This window comes from Heteronotia binoei, chromosome 17 (genome assembly GCF_032191835.1).
Source record: "Heteronotia binoei isolate CCM8104 ecotype False Entrance Well chromosome 17, APGP_CSIRO_Hbin_v1, whole genome shotgun sequence".
NCBI lineage: Eukaryota > Metazoa > Chordata > Lepidosauria > Squamata > Gekkonidae > Heteronotia > Heteronotia binoei.
In genome coordinates, this window is record NC_083239.1 from 18,139,656 (window position 1) to 18,162,310 (window position 22,655).

The window sequence follows — 22,655 nt, forward strand, 5'->3', positions numbered from 1 at the left end:
CTCAAAGTAAGCAGGCTTAGAAATTGCCTCAGTCTTGGAATAAACGTTATCAAGCAAAATAAAGCCAGCAAGATGAGAGAGCGAGAGTGCAACCCTGCAGGATTAACTGTCCGCCTGTGTTGTAGCCCACTGTGTATTTTTGCCCCTGAAATGAGCATGTCTTGTGCTTAGCTGCCAAATACAAGTAGACTAGGGACCATTTTATACACTGCCAGGAATCAAGTGACACAGCTCACTTTGGACTGTAAGAATGTAATTTTGGGCATGCATGACTGAATGTTTTCTCAGGGGAGGGGGAATCCTTGCTTTTATAAATCCAGGTCAGGGACAGTGGTTCAGCCTTGCCTTCTTCATTTCTACATGCAGATGGACTTGTTTTTTTTGTTGGAAAGCATGCATACACACAACACTACTCAGGCATCCCTGCAGCCCAGAAAAAGCTATTAGATTCTGCTTGAAGTCTTGGATTCAAAGTCCGACAACAACTAACTGCTGCTGCTCGGTGACTAGGCAAGCCTCAGCTGCCACCAAGGGCAGCAGCTTCTGCACTTCCTCTTCCACACTCTAAATGGACATCCTTAGCTAGCTGCTAGATTTCTTTGCCCAACAGCCATCAGGCTCAGTATGTTTTAGTCATGTTGCTTTTTACAGAGCTCGCCAAGGTCAATTAGAGCCAGTGTTTGAAATTAAAGCTTCTGATGCAATTCTAGCACTCAGAACAACAGGGACAGTGGCTGAGGGTCTCTCCAAGTTGAAAAAAAGTAGATCCATCCATGCAAACCAAATCAGATCAGAATTTCATTCACAGTGCTTTTCATACAGTTTACTTCCAGAGCATCCTTTCCATATTAGTTAGACCTTGAATCCAGGGGAGTTGGACAGCCGATACTGGAACACATACAATTAATCCAGGAACACTGGAAAAGAGTCCAGTGGCACCTTTAAGACCAATGAAGTTAACCTTGAATAAACAAGCTTTTACCTTGAATAAAACTTTATTCTGCTTCAGACCAACATGGCTATCGACCTGATTTTATCTTCCTTCCTCCTATAAGGGCAAATAATGCAGCTGCATGAGATGTGGCTGGATCTTTAGTCACTTCAGATCAGGGGTGGAATTCTAGCAGGAGCTCCTTTGCATATTAGGCCACACACCCCTGATGTAGCCAATCCTCCAAGAGCTTACAAAAAAGAGCTTTGTAAGCTCTTGGAGGATTGGCTACATCAGGGGTGTGTGGTGTAATACGCAAAGGAGCTCCTGCTAGAATTCCACCCCTGCTTCAGATAAAGCAGATTCATCTGTCCACAAGAGCATTGCCTGTATCATCTCTGCATGTCAATATTTTGCATGCACCTCCCTTCCATTCAGGAACATGCAGAAACACACTTTTCTAAGCAGATGCTTCAAAAGTGACAATTTTTTCCTCCACTCAGTACAGGACCAAAGCTACCTGGGCCACACTGGCCATTTAAAATGCTGAATCTTCACAGAGGGCTCGAAGGATGTTTCCATGAACCCTTTTCCCCACAGCCACAACCTGCTCCAAAGTCTCTCTAAAACCAACTCACGGCAGTTTCTCCAGTTCATGCTGAATGGGGTACCCCTCACCACCTGCGCTTGCCACTTCCAATAAAAGTTCCAGTGACACAAGAGAGCAAAAGGAGGCCCAGCTAACAGACTTCTTTTGGTGCACGTCTGCAGGGAAGCAAAGATAAACAACCCACAGCTGGCAAGCCAATGCATAAATGGTCACGAGTTCTTGGAAATGCGCTAGCGGGAGCAATTTGCTCTGCTGCAAAAGCAGCGATTTTATGCTAAAAGCACACTCTTCGTCTAGAAGGAAAGCCAACTGCCTGGCACTGGAGTTGGAACTGCACACCGTGCCTAATGAGGAAGCCGCTCGTTAAGAGCAAAAAGGGTAATTAGCAGTCCAATTTTCTTCCAAAGCTAAAAGTTAATCTCATAATTTGCATGGTGGATTTCCCCCCCTTCTCCCCTGGTTTTATTTTTGCAAGAGAAATTACAGCAACAGTTTAAATCTGCTTCCTCCTGCTGCTTCTACCGCTGCAGAATCCTTCACCCAGAAGTCACCTGACCAGTCTGACAAGAGGTTCTTGAACTGGTTAAGGAAACACCCCAAGGTAGGGTGGTGGGACCCCCCAGAATTACCTTGGCAGAATCAGGGAGCCGAAAAAAAGAGATTAGGTTTCATATGGGACCATCACAGTTTGGAGAATTTTCTCTTCCCCAATTCAGAAAGGGGGAAAAGCCCTCTTTACCTGGGGCTCTACACCAACCAAATCCTATAGGATTTTGCTCTCAAAATAAACCAAATTGGTCAAATTGGATCCAGTGTGCTTGCATTTAAAATAGCATGAGATTCCATTGCCAAGGCTGGCCGACAGCTAAGAGGATCCTCTGTGTTCAATGCCTACTGTCTCGAAATGCCAGATGCTGGGGATTAGAAATGGGGAAGGCCATCCTCTTCATGCCCTCTGCCTGCAGGCACCTCAGCCATCTGGCTCATAACAGATGCTAGAAGCAGAATGCTGGACGGGGCAGAATCAGACCTTTGGGCTGATCCCGCAGGTAGCTTTTTACATTCTTAATGTTCACCTTTGCCAAAAGATTGGAGTTTTTGGGCAACAAACAAAGCCCTACCTTGTGCAGAGTCTGCAGTTGCTCCGAAAGAGCAAGAGCATGAAACTGAGTAAAGGCATCATGTCTAGGAGTCACCCCTTCTGGAGCCAGCCTCCATATTTAGGGGAAAAAATCCCTCTTTGCATATAGGTGGGATTTGTCCCTGTGAGTAAGGGACTTTTAAGTTCCGCTCACCTTCTCCCCAATTACCTCCCTCCCATCCCAGTCAGGACTTTTCATGTGGCCTGTTTTTTATGCACTTTAAAGACTCTTCATAGCTCCCCAAGTGCTTTTGTGACAGCTCAGGAGCTCACTTGGAATACCAGGTCTCAGACAGGAAACATGGAAATGAACCAAGGTAAACAATTCTTTTAAAAAATTGTACATCTAACTTTTCTCTATACCAGAGACCAAAAGCTGCTTATACAACATTGTTTTCCCCTCCGCACCCCCATTTTATCCTCACAACTACCACCCTAAGTTAGACTGACTGGTCTGTGGCCACCCACTATGATATCCAGGAAGACACCCCTGTACTTATTCCCAAACCATGACCCCTGGAATGTGATATTGCAATGTAACCCTAGAATATATGACACAGCAGTGCCCATTTGAATTGGAATGGTCTCTCTTGCACATAAGGGAGAAAAATCCAGTTCCTTCTTGGCCCAAGGCAGGCTGTGGTGTGGTTCTGGTTCACAAGCCAGAACAAACATGGTGGCCAGCTGAAAGGTTGAGAAGCGTCCATCTTTCTGCTCCTGGGAATGAAAAGTTCCGGGCCCAGAGAGGGACAAATGTGGGCAGAGCTATAAAAATTCCTTCACTTTTTTGGCAACCTTTAAAGTCCTGTTATCAAAGCATAAAGAAATAAGAATTACCAGGAAACCTCCAACGCAAATAAATGGCTTGTCTGTTATTCTTCAGGGCAAGACAGCAGAAACACAAAGGTTAAAGGTTAGGTGCTCATCTTGTTGTGAACGTGTGGTATAACTGCAAACCGATCTCACAATTTTTGACTCTTAACAAAGTTTCTATTTTTCTTTAATTAATTGCTAAGGCCATCAAAGTCAACCAGTCTCCTGACCACTTGACACTAACATCCATGTTTGACACTAAGAGAGAAATCTATCACTTTTTGGGAGCTTCAAAGGAATCAGTTTTGGGAAAAACAGGGCCATAAAGTCATTTGGCCAGTGTAATTAAAATTCCTATGTTGGGGTATGGATCTATGATATGAATGATCTCTGATTGGATATTACACATATGACACTCTGATTTTCCATTGGTGTGACACTCTGGCCCCTCATTGGGTAGTTTAATTGCTTGATGTGACGTAATTTACCCTAGAAAACAGGCAACCCCACCTGTCAGGTTTAGGGTCCAGAGAGCAAAGGGTCGAGAGAGAAAAAGAAGGAAAAAGGGAATCCCTTCATCCTCTCCTTCCTCCCACCCCTTCCTACCCTCACCTCCCTTCTTCTCAAGAGAAATCGCCCTCCAGAGGCCTTGTATTTCCTTTGGCTGAGCCTACCCTGCAAGATATAGGTATTGTATCACCTTCCCCCATCCATGCTTTATCAGCTAAACTCTTGTATTCCTCTTGTATGCTTGAAATTGTTTGATTGGGATGTAACTATTTGAAACCCTATACCATAATAAAATCCATTATTAACCAAAGGATTTTCAGTGGTCTATCTCCGTAGACAAAGACAGAGATCCTACACACCTCACCTCTCGTAGGCCTACCATTTTGAGCTAAGAAATATTAATATTCCCCAGTAAAAAGTTATTTGAGGTGTAACAACTAAGCCTCCATGGCAGTGTGGAGGTTCCAGTCTGAATCCCCCAGATCCTGATCTAACACTCTTGACAACCTTACCATGCTGAACTTGGGTATGAGCTTTTCCCTTAAGGAAACATGCCAGACTCCACATGAATCACAGAATTAGATTTGGAAGGGACCTCCAGGGTCATCTAGTCCAACCCCCTGCACAATGCCGGAGCTCCACAAATATCTCCCCCTAAGTTCACAGATGAGCCCTGTGGCGCAGAGTTGTCAGTTGCAGTACTGCAGTCCAAGCTCTGCTCATGACCTGATTTCGATCCAGGTGGAAGTTGGGTTCAGGTAGCCGGCTCCAGGTTGACTCAGCCGTTCATCCTTTCAAGGTCAGTAAAATGAGTACTCAGTTTGCTGGGGGTAAAGTGTAGATGACTAGGGAAGGCAATGACAAACCATCCTGTAAAACGTCTGCCAAGAAAATGTCATGATATGATGTCATCCCATGGGTTGGTAACAACTCGGTGCTTGCACAAGGGACTACCTTTACCTTTTAAGTTCACAGCATCAACATTGCTATGAAGTAATGTTTGGAAGTAAGGAGCAATACACCCAGCTCAGAAGATGTGGCTTCCCAGCAGGCTTTTACAAAAAGATAATTCCAGCCCCTGGAAACAGACATATCTATCTGACACTTGAGTCCTCTCTCTCTCATTTAGCACCTAAGACCTAGAGGCAGAGCATGGAAACTGGGGAGAAATGGAGAGGAAGGGGAAGAAGTCTCAGGACCTGGCCTGAGGAAGCAAGGACTGTGCAGGGCACCATAACCCAAAGGGGCCTCCTCTGGGCTCACAGATGTCAACAGACAATAAATCTGTATGTACCTCTACAAACTCAAGGATGACAGACTGAGAACTGCTTTTTCCCAAGCTGAGCAGCTCCTCACCACATTCCATACCTGCATGCTGAACTAGCGGGTTCAATCCATTTCCTGCAGAAAAGAAAAGTACTAGAATAGATGCTTCCCCCACTGTATTTAAATTATCTCATTTGTACCCCCTCTCCCCTTTCCTTAAAGGATCCTATGGATATACATCACAGTTTATCCTCATAGCAGCCATTTGGGGTAGATTCTGCAACAATATCATGTGAAAATGAGAATAGGTGAGACAGAAGAATTGCACAGAACTCTTTAATGGAGAGTATAAATACAAATTCTGTATAAATACAAAATGTTGGCCTCTACAAAAAAAAATCAAGAGCAAAAGGTTGTCTACTGGAGAAGAAAACAAACAAAAACAAAACAAAAACCCAGAAGGAGCTGAATTGGTTGTCGGCCAAAAAAAAAGCAACTTGTACTTCAGTGCTTTAAAGGAAAAATCTGGGGCAAAGCACTGATTGGAGGACCACTAAAGCTTCAGGCGGAAAGGACCTCTGGAGGAATCAGACATCTTGGCCAACAGTCTTACGACTGCTTAATGGCAAAAAGGGGAACTGCATATAGAACGTGTGGCAAGCAATACAGGAATCTCAACTGCTGTCAGACACAAATGTATTCCATACAGACACACACCCATGCTCTCCCTCTGGTATTGTTTTTCTGCTTTAGCGAATCAAGATTGCCCAAGGCAGATTCTTACTCAGTCACGGCACACAAACTCCAGAAGGGGTAGTCAACAGCTTTTTCTGAAGCTGCAGTACAAAGTGAGATTGAAGGTTTAGGAGAGGGGAGAGAAGGGAGAAAGAACTGCAATTTCTGCAGGCTGCAGTGGCCCTTGTGGAATGCATCACAGTATGTATTTTGGCTCTGGGCTGTCACTGGCCCCCTAGTGGAGCTTCTTCATGGCAGATTATTATTACAATCAGTTCAAACCAATCATACCATACTTTCAAAGAATCCATCTGATAAGCATTTGGCATCATGCAAATCAACAAAAGAGGGTGGCTTCATTTGGCTCTGCCATCCAGCATTCTCCAGAGAGTGGCCTACTGGTCTTCTGCACTGGCTCTTGATTCTGGGTTTCTGCTAGAAATACCAAGGCTCTCTTATACAGGCACCACAAACCTCTGACATCCCCATGATCACAAACTGCATCACAGCATGCGAGTGGCTGACATTGTAAGGAAATCTTCATAGTTGATCCGGGCATTGCCTGTCATGCTGGTATCCTTCTCCCGGAAGGCTTCGGTCATGCTTTGGAGCAAGGTGCAGATCTGGATGAAGCGGTCCAACTGGATGCCAGGGTTGGTGGCCTTTTGGGAGTACCGTGACAGCAGCAGCTGGGAAAACTGAGGGCTCAGGTTATATCCCATTTGAGAGAGTGCTAGGAGAAAAGGAACAGAAAAAGAATGGAGAATGCCGCTTTGCATCACTGTGAGCAGAAATCACATAGGTTGCATGTTCAAATACGAAAAGGCAACTTGAGAATGGCATCCCTTCCTTTAGAAGAGTTTCTCCATGGCACTGGTCATCCGAAGAAGGAAACAGCAAAAGCAACCTGAGAAGCAAGTCAGGAATCTAGAAGGTTGAGCAGCTAAACAAAAGAATAAGATACATCTATTTATTTCAAAGTGCACAGTAAATATAGATTTAAAACTGAGATAAAAACCACAGGGCAGTGGGTTTTTAATCCACACAGCATATAATAACACATGTAAGTTGCACATAGTTATCTAAGACCAAAACATTGGTTAGACAAAATAACCACTAGACCAATCACTAGCCCAGAGGGCCTTCTTTAATGACTTTTGGTTGATATATGGACATGCATTTTGAACACTGCCAAAGGCAGTGTGATTGTATAGAGCTATCATCTTTGATGGGTGTGGGCTCCTCTATGTGTGCCAGCCTGACTGACATCAATACTTTATTATTTGGAGCTACACTGTTTAATTGATTCACACACAACCTGCCTGGTTTGGAACAGATATTTCATACTTTCATTTCTGGTGTGTGTTGTTATCATTCAAAGGCCCTCTGGGCCAAAATGTGTTTAGTCTAGTGGTTATTTTATGTAACCAATGTTTTGGTCTTAGTTACTGTACATGCAACTTACATGTGTTGCCATATGTTATGTGGACTGTAATGTGAGACCCACTACCTCATGCTTTTTATCTGTGTTTTAAAGCTATATATACTGTGCACCTTGTAATGAATAGATGTGCCTTGCTCTTTTGTTTAGCTGCTCAACTTCTAGGTTCCTGATGGACTTCACCAACCTCTCAAAAGCTGCAGATGCAATGAATCTCCTCAGGGCCCCAGTTGCAGTGGTGTTCTTCCCTTCTCCTCCAGTATCTAACCTCCACTGACATTGCTTCCTCCTACAACATATGTCTGACAAAGGGAGCTTTAACTCTCAAAAGCTTATACCCTGGAAATCTTTTCATTTTTAAAGTGTTATGGAACTCAAATCTTGCTCTTCTACTGCAGGCCCAAACACTGCACCTTATCCTATAACATGTATTCTTCTGACACCCACCCCACATTTCCAAATTGCCACTAGCTCTACCTCACCAAAACCTAGCTAGCAAATCCCACAGAACCCCACACACCCCTGTACGAGGCACCCTGAAATGAAACTGACTAGACCAGCCAGAAGCCACCTGCTTCCTGGGAGCTACTGCTGGATTCCACCTGGCTGAAGGAACTTCCTGAAGTCTTTCCTCCTGCTCTCTGGACACTTAGCCAAACAGCCATGAAACTCAGCCAGCCAAAGCCAGCTTTGTGTAGTCCCCTGTCCATCAATATTTAGCAGATTTTAGCTTGTTATCCTTGCCCTGACCTGGATAGCTCCACTTAGCCCCAATTTCATCAGATCTCAGAAGCTAAACAGGGTCAGCCTGGCTAGTGCTTGGACAGGAGACCACCAAGGAAGTCTAGGGTTGCTACACAGAGGCAGGTAATAATCGTCCATCCGTTGCCTGGAAAACTGTACACAGCTGCCATCAGCTGGTTGCAAACAGATGGCCCTTTCCCCCTCTTCTTGTTCTTCTCATAGGGCACTGCCTCAGCTCCACAAGATGACTGAGGAAGTGAGTTATGTCAGTTGATCAATGGGAGCTTAGCAATAGAGAGGCAGCATTCCAGTCTCTGCAAACTCTGATAGAGGAAGTTTCCCAAGAGTCAGAGATCACAGCCAGCCTCTGGAGGTTCCAAAGACCAGCATCTCACCTTGGTGCAGCTCGTTGTAATTAATGCTTCCTGACCGGTCACGGTCGTACTGCTGGAAGAGGTTCCGCCACTGCTGGATGAAGCGCCACAGGGCTGAGAAGCCATAGAGGTCAATCCGTCCAGACTTGGTTTTATCAAACATGTCTGCCGAGACAAAGGTGGAGTGGCATGGGGGGAAGAATAGGACTCTGAATAACAGCACAAAATAAGAACTGGATTCCAATGGCTGGTGACAGACAAGTGTTTTTTTTCAGGCAGAAGGCAATGTACACACAGAAATGTACACAAAACTGTCTTATATTGAATCGAACCATTGTTCCATCAAGGTCGCTACTGTCAACTCAGACTGGCAGTGGTTCTCCAGGGTCTCAGAGGCAGAGATATTTCACATCACCTACTGCCTGGTCCTTTTAACTGGAGATGCCAGGGATTGAACTTGAAATCTCCTGCATGCAAAGCTGAGGTTGCTCCACTGAGACATAATTTGTAATGACATTGAGGTGAGAGTGAAACAGGTTTTGCAAGTTTCTAGGAGTTTCAAAACCTGCTTGACCAGAGAGGATACTGGGACCAAAGCAACATGTGCATACACAGAAGGCCACAAAAGCTGTCAAGACTTGTCAAATCTGTCCCTTGGATCCTGTCTTATGTGCTCCAGCTTTGGGATAGCATAAGAACACCACAATATGACAGTAAGGGTGGGGAGAGAGAGACATGCCTCAAGTAATGCCTAAGCATCCTTTTGAATCAATGCAAAATTTTGATATAAAATGTGAGTGGGAGGGGAATGTAACAGATAGGCAAAGATCCTGTCTCTTTCTGAAGATCCCGCCAGTCCTATTTGGTGTGTAAGCAGAGTAGCTAGCAGTCAAACAGGATTCTTGGAAGGGCTGGAGAAGCCAGATGATTTTTTTTGGGGGGGGGGGGAGTAAGAGAGAAAATGCTGCTACACTGTCAGCTCAGACAGACAGGGTCTGAACCTTCAGAGAAAGAGACTGGAGGGATCGTCTCAGAACTGGCCTTGTGCTTAAACAGACTAAATCAGTGAATGTGTGGAGATAGGGTCTGTATCTTGAGAGTGTTAGTCGGGAGGGAGCCTGTCTTGGGAAGCTTTGAAAGTCTCCTGACTTGTCTTTTGTGATAAAGAAGCTAGCTTTATCACAAGCTTTAGAGGAAGAGACTGAAGCTGTGTTGAAGACCCAATTTCTGAGGTAAACTAGTGAAAGATTTGTGGTTTCTGAGAGGAGCTCACATTTACACTGTGAGATTCATGTAGCTGAGGGGAGATAATTATTCACCTCAAGGATACAAACTTAGCGGCTTGCTGCTCTCTACCCTCCTAAATTGTCAACTGTAACCTTATAAATAAACGAGCCCCACAAGACTTGTTACACCTGTGAATAGTTTCTATCTTTTTTTCTAAATGACCTTATTTCCTTATCCTTGTGGGTAAAGTTATTGTTCTTTTTCCATTTCTCTCACGGATGCTGAATCGAAAAGCCAATTGAGCTAAGTCTGTCAGGTGGGGGGTTGGAGTAAATACACTCATTGAGATTTACATCATGTTATTTCTGCTTAAACTTCATGTTTATAACTCTAACCTTCTCAGGGAGTTAGAATAAAGTAGAGTTAAAGCAGGGGGGGAAGGGAGTGAAGCAATTCTCATCTGTTTTGTAAAGGATATTTTCAGTTATCAACAAAGGAAGAGCAAAGGCAGGAAAAGAGACTCCCCCACATACTTTCACAGGAGGGAAATTAAATGTTCAACTCCATTTCTGTGGAAAGTGACCATGCCAGAACATGAACTTCAAGCACAACTAAAAAATATTTAGCATTTATATAGCAGAGCACATTGTCTGTTTCAAAAGCATTTGGATACGTTATTTCACTTATTCTTCATTATTCCAACCAGGCTATTCTATGTATTATCCTGTTTGATTCTGTTTTCTTTAATTGTGTAACCTAGTTTTGTTGCACTCTCCTGTAGGTATTACATTGTCTTTTTGGGGGGGTTGTTCTTATAAATGCTGTATTCTGCCTTGAGTTTCAGTGAGAAAGGCATACAATAAATGCAGTCAATAAATAAATACATTTGCACAACAGCTCCGTGAGGTAGGCCCTTATTGTGGTTCTTATTTTGCAGATGAGAGGGATTAGGCTGAGCAGCTTGCCAAATGCCCCCTCACAATCAAGGCGTGACTGGAACTGGGGAGTTCCAGCTCACACTCTCATCAACTATACCGGGAGAGCTCTCAAACTTGGTCCTGTGGACCCACCAGGGTTTGAATTCAGCAGGAGCTCACAGGAGTGCAGCACCTGAACCTCCAGCCAGGGTCTGCATGCAGTGGGGAGTTCTCTCCCCGCTGCACACAGATCCTGGGGCATATGCAAATGAGATGTGCTACTGAGCCTCCTGCATCTTTTTTTCCTACAAAATGACCCCTGGGACCTGCCCAGCATCCATCATTGCCCTGAGCAAGTTTATTGTTTCCATTCTCTTTGCCAAATTCAGGAAGTGGGAAAACACATCTAAAGCAGAAGGAACAAATACTTATTAAGTCTGGCTGCCCAAAATTCCAAAGGCTGTTTCGAGAGAGAGATGTGCTATGGCATGGACATACACATTCAAAACTTTAATGTAATATTTTACACTACTTTTTTTAAAAGGTCTAGAGTAAGCAGAAAAGGATTCCTTCCATTTCAGGGTACCTGAGATAAATTTCCGTTAAAACCCATGTATTTGAAGAACACATCTCATCTCTCAGAAGAGGAACAGAACATACCTGTTTTTGTATTTTGGTAACCATACCCAAGCACTAAACATCTTAAGACATATTGGCTGCATTCTGACATCGCAAGAAGCCAACATGAAGCCAGGATATGGAAAAACAGGGCTTGTTACCAGACTCCTTAACACACCCCTATTCCTTTAGAGAACCTTGAAACATATAAATACAGTGGGTGAGTTAACAGTTAAAAGCTCAGTTTATGAGGGAAACTAACTCAGGTTAACTTGTTTGTCTGCATTCCTACATCATGGGTAACCAGAATTTGCTTCTAACATGGGTGGATGTATTTGTGGGGGAGAGAACAGCCCTGGAAAAAAGCGGCCCTCTGCTGAAAAAAGGAGAAAAAACCTGCCTGTCAGCACCAAACGGGAAGTTCCCAGGCAAGAAGAGCCAGGTGGGCATGTCCCTCACCACGATTAGCCCTCCTTCCCTGAGGCTCAGTTTGGTGTAGTGGTTAAATGTGCGGACTCTTATCTGAGAGAACTGAGTTTGATTCCCAATCCTCCACACGCACCTGCTGATGTGATCTTGGGTCAGTCATAAGTTCATGCACAGCAGTTATGGGACAGCTCTCTCAGCCCCACCTACCTCACAGGGTGTTTTTGAGGGGAAGGGAAGGGAAAGGAGATTGTAAGCCGCTCTGAGATTCCTTTGAGTAGTGAAGGGAATAAATCCAGTTCGGTGTGGTGATTAACTGCATGACATTTGATCTGCGAGAACCAGGTTTGATTTCCTACTCCTCCACTTGTAACTGCTGGAATGGTCTTGAGTCAGCCATAGGTCTCGCAGAGCTGTCCTTGAAAGGGCAGCTTCTGTGAGAGCTCTCTCAGCCCCACCTACCTCACAAGGTGTCTGTTGTGGAGGAGGAAGGTAAAGGAGATTGTGAGCCACTCCAAGATTCAGAGTGAAGGGCAGGATATAAATCCCATATCGTCGTTGTTGTCGTCATCTCCTCCTCCTCCTCCCTTTGGGCTGGGGTGGCACTAACAAGGGGGTTGGTGTCTCTAATGGGGGCCACTCCTCCCCACCACCAAGGCTATCACCTCACCTCTGCTTGCAGCTGCTGGAATGGCCTTGGGTTAGCCATAGCTTTTGCAGAGCTGTCCTTGAAAGGGCAACTTCTGTGAGAACTCTCTCAGCCCCACCTACCTCACAGGGTGTCTGTTGTGGGGGAGGAAGGTAAAGGAGATTGTGAGCCACTCTGAGATTCAGAGTGAAGGGCGGGATATAAATCCCGTATCATCATCACCATCATCGTCATCATCATCATCTCCTCCGCCCTTCCTTGGGTTAGGGTGGCCCTAACAAGAGGGCTGGCGTCTCTAACGGGGGGGCATTCCTCCCCACCACCAAGGCTATCACCTCACTGGAACTCTTCCCAGTGGCCTTAATAGCCAATCTGCCCTCAGTTTCCAACTGTGATGGTCCATGAAAGAAGAGTGGATGGAGAATTAGAAAGGCACTTGCGGAAGCTCTGCATTAAGCCATGTTCACATACATCCTGGCACCGTGTCAGCTTGTCACAATGTCTGGACACAGCCTCTGAGGGATAATGTGCCAGACTTCCTGCTCCCCCAGCCATCCCCCTTCCCCCGGCCTCGACTCACTCATCATCATCAAACAAGTTTCATCATTGAAGGCAGACCAGTTGGAGTTGACGAGGGCCTGCCGGAGCTCTTTAAGGGAGATGTAGCCGCTATGGTCGCAATCCACACTCTGGAACCAGGAGAAGGCTTCTGGGTCCACACCAGGGGGGACAGCACCTGCTGGGAGAGGACAAAACACATGCTAACAGGGGGGTGGGCACAATGGCTTATGATACCTCTCTCATCAGATACCTGCCTCGGCTGAACATCAACCTCTGAGTTCAGAAGCTCTGCAGATTTCAAACAGCCAGCATGGAAGGGATTAGACAGTGTTGCTCCACTGCTGAGTCAGCACTTTTCCGGGGTGGGGGAGCCTCTTTTTATAGCCAAGTTATTAATCCCATGAAAAGAGACTCAACCACAGCAGGGATCCAGAGCCTTGTAAAAACACAAGGAAAATAAATGACATCTCTTCAGATACTTTGTAAAGTTGAGTGCAAACATGCGGAAGTTGTGTCGTTTCAGCAGGATGTAAATGCTGCCCGGTTACGGGAGACAGATGCACAGCAATAAAGTTTTATATCCGCCACTTGGGGCGGCAGCTTCGGTTATTTTCTGCTCCCACCTTGCAGCCTTAAATAATGCAATGGGGACATATTTCCAAACTGCCAGCCTAAATGGAGATGAATAATTCAATTAGCGACGGCCGCTTCAACTGTGCAGCGCAAAGCATGCGTCAAGCGCTCCAGATGCACTCCAAGAGTCCCTTAAGTGATAGATGCCAATGATAGATGGCTGGCTTCCTAACAGTACTTTTTACAAGTAACAGAGAGCAAAATCTCAGAGGCTCTAGCAAGTCCCAGAGGTCCCAGTGATCATGTTCATTTTGAGATATGCTAAAATGGTCAGAAGACCAAAACAGGACCAGGGAGATCTGGATGTTAATTCCCACTGGATTATCACTCAGCCCAGCAGGGCAGCTGCAAAGACAAAAAGGATCTTGGCTGGGGACAGGATAAAAAGCTAACTTAGCAAATAACACACAATGTCCAGAAAACATAACTACTATTTATTTTTATTTTATTCGATTTATATCCTGCCCTCCCCGCCAAAGCAGGCTCAGGGCGGCTTCACAACATCCATCTAAAACCTGCTAGCCCACAAACTTTTTGCTGTTAGGTCTTTACAGTGCAGATATGGCAGGAGATTGCGGGGGGGGGGGGTGGATTTTTTATTTACAGAAGCTCCAAACCTGGACCAGTTTATTACTCCTCACAAGGGACAAGTACAAGACTGTTTACAACCCTGTTCTCAGCCTAGTGAAAAGTGTTTCCGACAACAACACAAGTTCCCAACTTTTAGTTTTGCTTAAGATAAAACCAAGTAAACACAGTGCACAGATAATATTTATGGCATTTCTTGTTTCTAGTCCTCTCTCTGAATGCAGAATTTGAAATGCTCAAATTAGATTGTCAAAATTCAGTTCTAAAGTTGAACATAAGAACATAAGAGAAGCCATGTTAGATCAGGCCAATGGCCCATCCAGTCCAACACTCTGTGTCACATAGTGGCCAAAAATTTTTTATATATCTATATCTATCTATCTATCTATCTATCTATCTATCTATCTATCTATCTATCTATCTATCTATCTATCTATCTATCTATCTATCTATCTATCTATCTATATCTATACACACACACACACACACACTGTGGCTAATAGCCACTGATGGACCTCTGCTCCATATTTTTATCTAACCCCCTCTTGAAGCTGGCTATGCTTGTGGCCGCCACCATCTCCTGTGGCAGTGAATTCCACATGTTAATCACCCTTTGGGTGTACTTCCTTTTATCCGTTTTAACCTGTCTGCTCAGCAATTTCATCGAATGCCCACAAGTTCTTGTATTGTGAAAAAGGGAGAAAAGTACTTCTTTCTCTACCTTCTCCATCTTCTAAATCAAGCGGATTTTGAAATCCAAATGAAACAAGGGGAAAGGAGTTCAGGTTTTTGTTGAAATACATGGACTGAAATCTGGGCTCCATCCCCCCCACCCCTAAGAACTTGGTATTCAAAAAATTGTGAGGAGATGAAATCACCAAGAGAATTAAGATGAAAAAATGCATTTGGATAAGCAACTTCAGGTATATACGGCATTCACACAACATATGAGAGTCGCTGGTCATTGCTTGATTTTAGGATAAATGTCTAAGAGCAGTTGTGGATTTAGACCTGTAGGGTTTGCATTTGATACCACCATGGAGGAGAAATGCTTCTTTATGCACTTTCAGCAGCTTCAAAACATGGGGTCTGGCAACCTCAGTGCTAGTTTGGAGAAATGCTGGAGCATTCACAACCAAATCCTAGTATCTGCCAGCATACAAAACTACAGACCTTCACACCATGATCATGTCAAACACTGGTCACCAATCCAGCCGATCACTTTAACACCTAAAGATACTTTAGCACTCACCGCCAGGACCTCCTGCCCCGTACGGTCCAGGCTGAGGGGCGCCGTATGGATTAATAGATGGTTGCCCATAAGGCCCTCCTGGTGCTGGGCCTCCTCCATACATATTCCCTGGGGGGGCAGAGGCTGGGTGGCCATACGGTCCTCCACTAGATGATGGTCCATATGGACCACCGGGTGCTGGTCCTCCATAGGGGGCCCCAGGAGTTGGCCCACCTCCATACTGGCCACCTGGATAGCCCCCCTGGGGAGCACCTGGTGGTTGTCCTGCAGATCCAGGGTAACCCTGTAGAAAAAGGAAACATCCATGAATGTTTGAGCAGTTTGTTGGAAACAGGAAAAAAACACCACCACCGCAAGGATTCCTAGATCTCCTGGATAGGCTGAAGATTAGATATGAGAGGACAACAAGAGGGAAGCAAGGGTGATTTCCTCTTGCAAGCATTCAGTGATTGCATATACAAGATACATTGCCCCCAGATTAACTCTTTGTGAGTAGTGATAACAATGACTAGAGAAGCAAGGCTTGGCTCTGGATTGATTATTCTGCAGCAAGATTTACCAGTGCTGATCTGCGACTCTCTGAAAGCAAAGAGGAACCAGGAATTGGTCTCGGTGTTCAGGAGTCTGCCTCATATGGATTTCTCTGTCTCTGAGCCCAGTTGCCACACACTCTCTTTGCTTCACCCCTCCCTAGAAGACACCAACCAAGTTAAGACATTGGGGTCGAGGGGTTGGCCTTGCAATGGCTTTCCTCTTTTCTCCTAGGTCGGGGACAGAGGGTGGCTATCGGGAGCGAGCGGTCCCGGAGGCGCACACTGGATTGTGGGGTGCCTCAGGGAGCAGTGCTCTCCCCGATGTTGTTTAACATCTATATGCGCCCCCTTGCCCAGATTGCCCGGCGGTTTGGGCTGGGTTGCCATCAATATGCAGATGACACCCAGCTCTATCTACTAATGGATGGCTGGCCCGACTCCGCCCCAGGGAACCTCAACCGGGCATTACAGGCTGTTGCGACATGGCTCAGGCTGAGTGGGCTGAAGTTGAATCCAGCGAAGACAGAGGTCCTATGCGTGGGTCGCGGCGCTCTGGGAAGGGAAATAGCTCTCCCGACCTTTGATGGTGCGCCATTGAAAGCAGCGCGCCAGGTAAAGAGTCTGGGTGTTTTACTGGAGCCTTCACTATCGATGGAGGCCCAGATAGCAGCCACTGCCAAGTCAGCATTCTTCCATCTGAAGCGGGCAAGGCAGCTGGCCCCTTTCCTTGAGCGCCGGGACCTCGCAACAGTGATCCACGCAACGGTCACCTCAAGACTAGACTACTGTAATGCCCTCTACTTGGGGCTACCTCTGTGCCGGACCCGGAGATTGCAGCTAGTGCAGAACGCGGCGGCCAGGCTGTTGTTGGGACTCCCAAAACGGGAACATATACAGCCGGGGCTACGTGAACTGCACTGGCTGCCGATTATATACCGGGTCCAGTACAAAGTGTTGGTCGTTACCTTTAAAGCCTTATATGGCCGAGGACCTGTCTACCTGAGGGACCGTCTTTCCCCATACGAACCCCAGAGAGCACTGAGGTCAACCGGGAAAAACCTAATGACTGTCCCTGGGCCGAAGGAAATTAAATATCAGAGTACCAGAGCACGGGCCTTTTCGATCGCGGCCCCTACCCTGTGGAACCGACTCCCAGAGGAGGTGCGGGCCCTGCGGAACCTTGAACAGTTCCGCAGGGCCTGCAAGACCACCCTTTTTAAATTAGCATACTCGGACTGCTAGGAAAAACGGTAACCAAGGGTCCGCCAATGCGGTCTAAAGATCTATACCGCATCACAACTGTATTACTGGATTGGTTTTAACTTAATATTTTAATGTTTTATTGCTCTATATTGTAATTTTAAGGTTTTACTTGTTATTGTATGATTGTAGAATGTTGTTAGCCGCCCTGAGCCTGCCGTGGTGGGGGAGGGCGGGATATAAATGAAATAAATGAAATAAGAAACTGTACACAAAGATGCTTTGTGTTTTGTTGCTGGCATGGAAATTGCTTTTCATTGGCAAAACATTTGGGTGCAAACAAGAATCACAGCTCCTAACAAGGCTTTCAGAAGTAATGGAGAAGATAATCTCAAAGAAACTCCACAGCAGCTACCAGCCTCAAAGGCCCAGGGGATAGCTAGCTCTCTGCCTACTTGCTGAACATGTAGAACAAGAAATGGCTGAGCCACAATGTCATCCAGCTTCGCTCTAGAAAGTGTAGCTCAGCTGACATCTCCACAACCCATTCATAGGACAACATACTAATGCCACTCACAACCCCATGTAAATTTTAAAGCTAGGCAGCAAAGAGGGGGCAGATGTCCACTACTGGATATACCCAGTCAGAGATTTTAAGCAGTAAGATGTCAGAGTGAAAGCTTCCACAGAACAGGATTAAGAACAAACATCTCTTGTCATTCTTCACAGAGAAGGCTGAATCACACGCACACTGAGTTTTGCTCTTCCACCCAGCATCTTGCATCTGAGAGGTTTCCCAATTCCCTCTTTCTTTCCTACTCCCATTTCTATTTTTAATGTCCTCCACAACATACATAGTGGTGAGAGCTAAGAGTCACACACTTTAGTGTACTCAATTTTTCTCTTACCCTTCCTCCAGGTGTAAAGATTCCCCTTTTTAGCCTCACAACAACTTTCTGAAGTCTATTAGGCTAAGAGAGGGAGAGAGAACTAGTAGCTTTATTCAAACATTTTTATGCCATTCCACCTGATCAGGGTCCACAGACCCTTACAACAAGACAGAGATTTGAACTCAGATATCTCTGATCCTAAGCTAACAGATACACCACACCGGCTATCAAGTTCAGCCATCTTCAGCTCTCTGTTGTGCTAGGACAGTATGAGGAAGCCACTCCTTAAACAGGCAAGCTAGAAAGCTTTGCATGCAGAAGGTTCAAAGGTTAAACCCCTGGATATGTAGCTAAAGAAATCTCAGCTGGTAAGGTGGAAAAATTATTTATAGAACACTATCTGCAAGAGTAACAAAGACAGGTCCCTGCCCCAAGGAGCTTCCAGACTGGACCAAACTACAGCGAGAGAAGCAAGTGAAACTAAAGAATGGGAATGTATTGGGATTATGTGTGCTTTGCCTTGGTTTTGTCCAAGGAGGAGTGATACATACACAACCTCTGTCCCTCATCATATCCTTACATCAATCCTGACCAAATTGCAGTAGTAGCCTGGCAGCAGATGTAAAGCAGGGATGTAAGCTTCTTGGTGTAGTTAAGTTATACAGGAGAGGGAATTGGCTCTGTGTGACTTCTCTCACCCCTGCAAGACAGTTATACCTGCCAGAATGTCCCTCTTCCAACACAATAATAGCAACTGCACTCCTAGTACATGCCTGGTGTAAGACATGCATACAGCAGGGCATTTCTGAACAGATTTTAAAAGGACAAGTAAGCTTTGGCATTCTGTGCACCTTATGGTCCTAGTTAGTGACAACCATGTTTTAACAACCACCTCCACATTCAAAGTGCTTAATTCACATTCCCTCAGCAACCCTTTTACAACAGCCTGGGAAGGTAGGCCAGTGTTATCATCTATATATTGCAAAAGCCAGAACTGAGGCTGAGAAGAGTGGCTTGCATAAAACCATACAGTGAGTGCATGGCTGAGACCAAACTAGCAACTTTCTGATTCAAAGCTCAGCCTGCAGAAATTCCTTACTCATCCCCTTTAACAATCCTGCCTTAAGCTCACTAACAAACCATTAAAAAAGCAGTCTTGGCCTCCTTTGAACGTTGAACTGAACTGTGACCTGCAGAAATCAGCAGGTGATGCTTGTCATACCACAGAGATTATGAGTGTTACCACCTCCCATTAATGTCTTCAGCTTTGTCTCTGAGGATACAGGAACAGGGGGCAGTAAAAGTTGGCAGCCCTAATTACAACCCTGACCTGTCCCCATATTTCAGAGGCTGAGAGCTAAGGGGGAAGTATGCAGGTGGAAAGCATCTCCAGTCAGCAATGAAAACGTTAGGACCTACTTTATAGGATTGATGAGAAGATGAAATTGGAAAAGGAGGACTACACAACCACCCTTGACTACTTCAACGAAAGGAGATACAAAACACACACTAGACATTTATTTAGACAGACAGCCTGCCTGCCTGAACAGACATTATTTAAATCCAGGGCTTGCAGATCAGACCCCATCAGGTTTCCCAATGGAGGAACCAATCCAAAACGAGAATCGTTTGACGTCACTTTCCATTGTTTATGACGTCCGGAGCCCCCCTCTTAGACTTTACCCACCCCGTTGCCTTGGAAACGACCACCGTCGTCTGGGCAACGAGACAGCCTATCCTGCTCCCCTCCCAGGGGACGCTTCCGCCCTCCCATCGACCACCGCGACGGCGCGGAAGGAGGGGAGACGATTCGATAGTTTTCTCTCACCTCTCGCTTACCTGCCCATACGGGTAACTGGACGCCATTGATGCTTTCACAGCCAGCCAAGGATAGTCCACTCCCTCTCCCTCCTGCTGACGCAAACACTGGCACGCCTACTGTGCTCAGCCTCGCCAACTCATTGGCCGAAACTCGCCGTGCCGCGCGCGGACCGAGACCAGCTGTCTGCCAATCAGCGGTTCAGTGTGGGCGGGGCGCGTGTTGAACCGAGCCCTCCCTCCCACACGTTTCCTGGCAGAGAAAGCAACGGCGGCTGGGCGCGGCCGAGCGAAGGAGCAGCCTGGCCGCTCCCCTTTGCCTCGCCCCTCCCCCGCAGTTATGTCATACCTTGAATAAGCGTTTGTTGGTCTTAAGGGTGTCAGTGGACTGAGAGTTTGTTCTGTAGTTATTTGCAGGTCAGAATTCCTGTTCCCCAGAGCGATGTTGAGTTTATGAATTGAGTAACTGTTAATAAACAGATTTTTATAAATAAATTTTATTGATCTAAAAATTTTATAACAGTAACATCAAAATAAACAGTTAAAATAAAACAAAATAAAATAAAAATATATACAGTTATATAAAATGCTCATTCTTCTTCATTATACAGTTGCTCATCACATTAGAAAATGTGTATTAATCATAATTACAGTGGTTAAATTGTGATAGTTAATACCATTTCAACTATAAAATGAGACAATGACAATAAAAAAACCATTGTTTTAAAATGACGAATTTCCAGTTGTGTAATTTATAAATCATTTGGGGTTGTTAAACTTCCAGATGAGTTCTGTAGATTTAGCATAACTTGGTCTCCAGGCTACAAAAATCAGTTCTGCAGAAAACAGCTGTTTCGGAGGGTAAACTCGATAGCATTATATTCTGCTGAAGTCCCTCCCCTCTCCAAACTGCTCCCTCCACAGGCTCTACCCCCAGCTCTTAAGGAATTTCCCAAGCCAGAGTTGGCAACTCTCTGGCATATCTAGATGAGGTCCATCCCCTCTCCAGCCCTGCACATTCCAAGTTTCTCACTCAAATCTCAAGGGATTTCCCAGCCCAGAGTTGGCAACTATAACACTGTTAAGTGCTTAATATCCTTAGCGTAGCTGCTGTGGTAGTGAAAGTGCCCTCAAGTTGCAGTAAACTCATGGTGACCCTCATGAAGTTTTCAGGGCAAGAGACATTGCCTACCTTGGCAACTCTGGTCTACTTTGGTGGTCTCCCATCTACATGTTAACCATGGATGATTCTACTTGGTGGTGGTGAAAAGCGCCATCACATTGAAGCTGATTTGTGGTGACTCCACAGATTTTTCAAGCCAGATGTTCAGAGATGGTTTGCCATGTAGCAACAATGGACTTTCTCGGTGGTGTCCCATCCAAATACTAACTAGGGCCAATGCTACTTAATTTTCAAGTTCTGACAAGATGGGGCTAGCTTGGCCCATCCACATTAGGGCCTATAAGGGTTGGGAAACACCTGGAGATTTGGAGGGTGGAGTCTGAGAAGGCAGAGGGGAGGGACTTCAATGGGGTGTAATAGCATACAGTCCAACTTCCAAAGCAGGCTGTTGCCTGGAAATCAGTTGTAATAGAGGGAGATCTTTAGCCATCACCTAGAGGTTAGTAGAAAATGCAACCAAGCTTCAGCTCGTTCCTGTAGCACCTAGAGGTTGGCAGCCCTAGTGTCAGTTTAACTGTTCATGAATGTGTTCACATTTATCCTTTCCTCATTGCCTTACCCATGTTTACTTAAGAGACAGTCTATCTGAATGTTCCATGATTTAACTCTTAGACCCCAGCTAATAATACTGCAAGTAAGTGGGGTTGCCAGCTCTTGATTGGGAAACATCTGGAGATTTGGTGGGTAGAGCTTGGGGGGGCATTGTTTGGGGGAATGGAAGTGTCAGACGATGGGATCTCAAATCAACCAGGCCTTGAATTGTTGCAAAGTTAGGCTTTATTTGATAATCCATAGGCATCAGAACGAAGAAAATTGAGACTGATACTATGCAGCAGTACAGAGCATACTTTAAGGGGAATACATCAAAGGGTATCACACAAAGCCACAATTCTAAACATTGCTGGACTGAGGTGCGAAGATTCACACGGTCTCCTTTCCTTATCTTATTGTTACGGTTAGTCTTCCGGGGATGGCCAAGCTGCTGTCCCTGGAGGCGCTTTATCTTCAAAGGGGAATTCTTGCCTTTGTTAGTATCAAGGGAAAGAAATGTTCACACCAAGCACTAGCAACAATCTACAACTCTCTACTTTGATATGCAAGGTCTTTCTCATGGTTAGTAACAGCATTTCAAGATGGCAGCAGTTCAGCTAAGCACTTTATTTCAGGAAAAGTTACATTGTCTGACATACTGCCCCCCCTAAGCTCTTGCTCGGGGTTTGTCTGGGTGCAGTAGGTAAAATCTTTTTAGGAGAAGAGGGGCTCGTAGGTCCGATGATTTGACCCACTCGTCACAGCTAGGTGGGAAGTATTTCCAACTTACTAAGAAGTACAAAAAACCCCACTTCATTTTGGTGTCTAGCACCTCCTGCACCTCATGGTGACTCTGACCCCTCACTTGAATAGGTTGGGGCTCTGGAGGGCGGGGGTGCCAAGATGTAATTCCAGGATCTTTCCGAAGAAGACTGCAATGGAAAACAGGGTGAATTTTAAAGCTCGTAGCCACCGGAAACAAAGCTGTTCCTTCCCACGAACCAAAAATATATAGCTTTAAGGAAAGACCAATCTTCAACCACACTTGCCAAAAGGAGGGAAAC

At 45.4% G+C, this 22,655-nt stretch overlaps 1 protein-coding gene across 2 annotated transcripts; it reads right to left on the reverse strand.

Moving 5' to 3' along the window:
• Positions 1-5,591: 5,591 nt before the first annotated feature.
• Positions 5,592-20,113, reverse strand: PEF1 (penta-EF-hand domain containing 1). 2 transcript variants are annotated; one of them, XM_060258196.1, is made up of 5 exons: positions 19,899-20,113; positions 15,437-15,719; positions 12,983-13,138; positions 8,587-8,730; positions 5,592-6,739 (listed from the first exon to the last, which is right to left on the reverse strand). In XM_060258196.1, exons 1-5 carry the CDS (start codon positions 19,923-19,925, stop codon positions 6,510-6,512), a joined length of 840 nt encoding a protein of 279 aa, XP_060114179.1. In that variant the 5' UTR covers positions 19,926-20,113; the 3' UTR covers positions 5,592-6,509. The 2 variants fall into 2 exon arrangements, with proteins under 2 accessions (XP_060114179.1, XP_060114178.1); XM_060258195.1 differs by having other exon boundaries at positions 12,983-13,141.
• Positions 20,114-22,655: the final 2,542 nt, after the last annotated feature.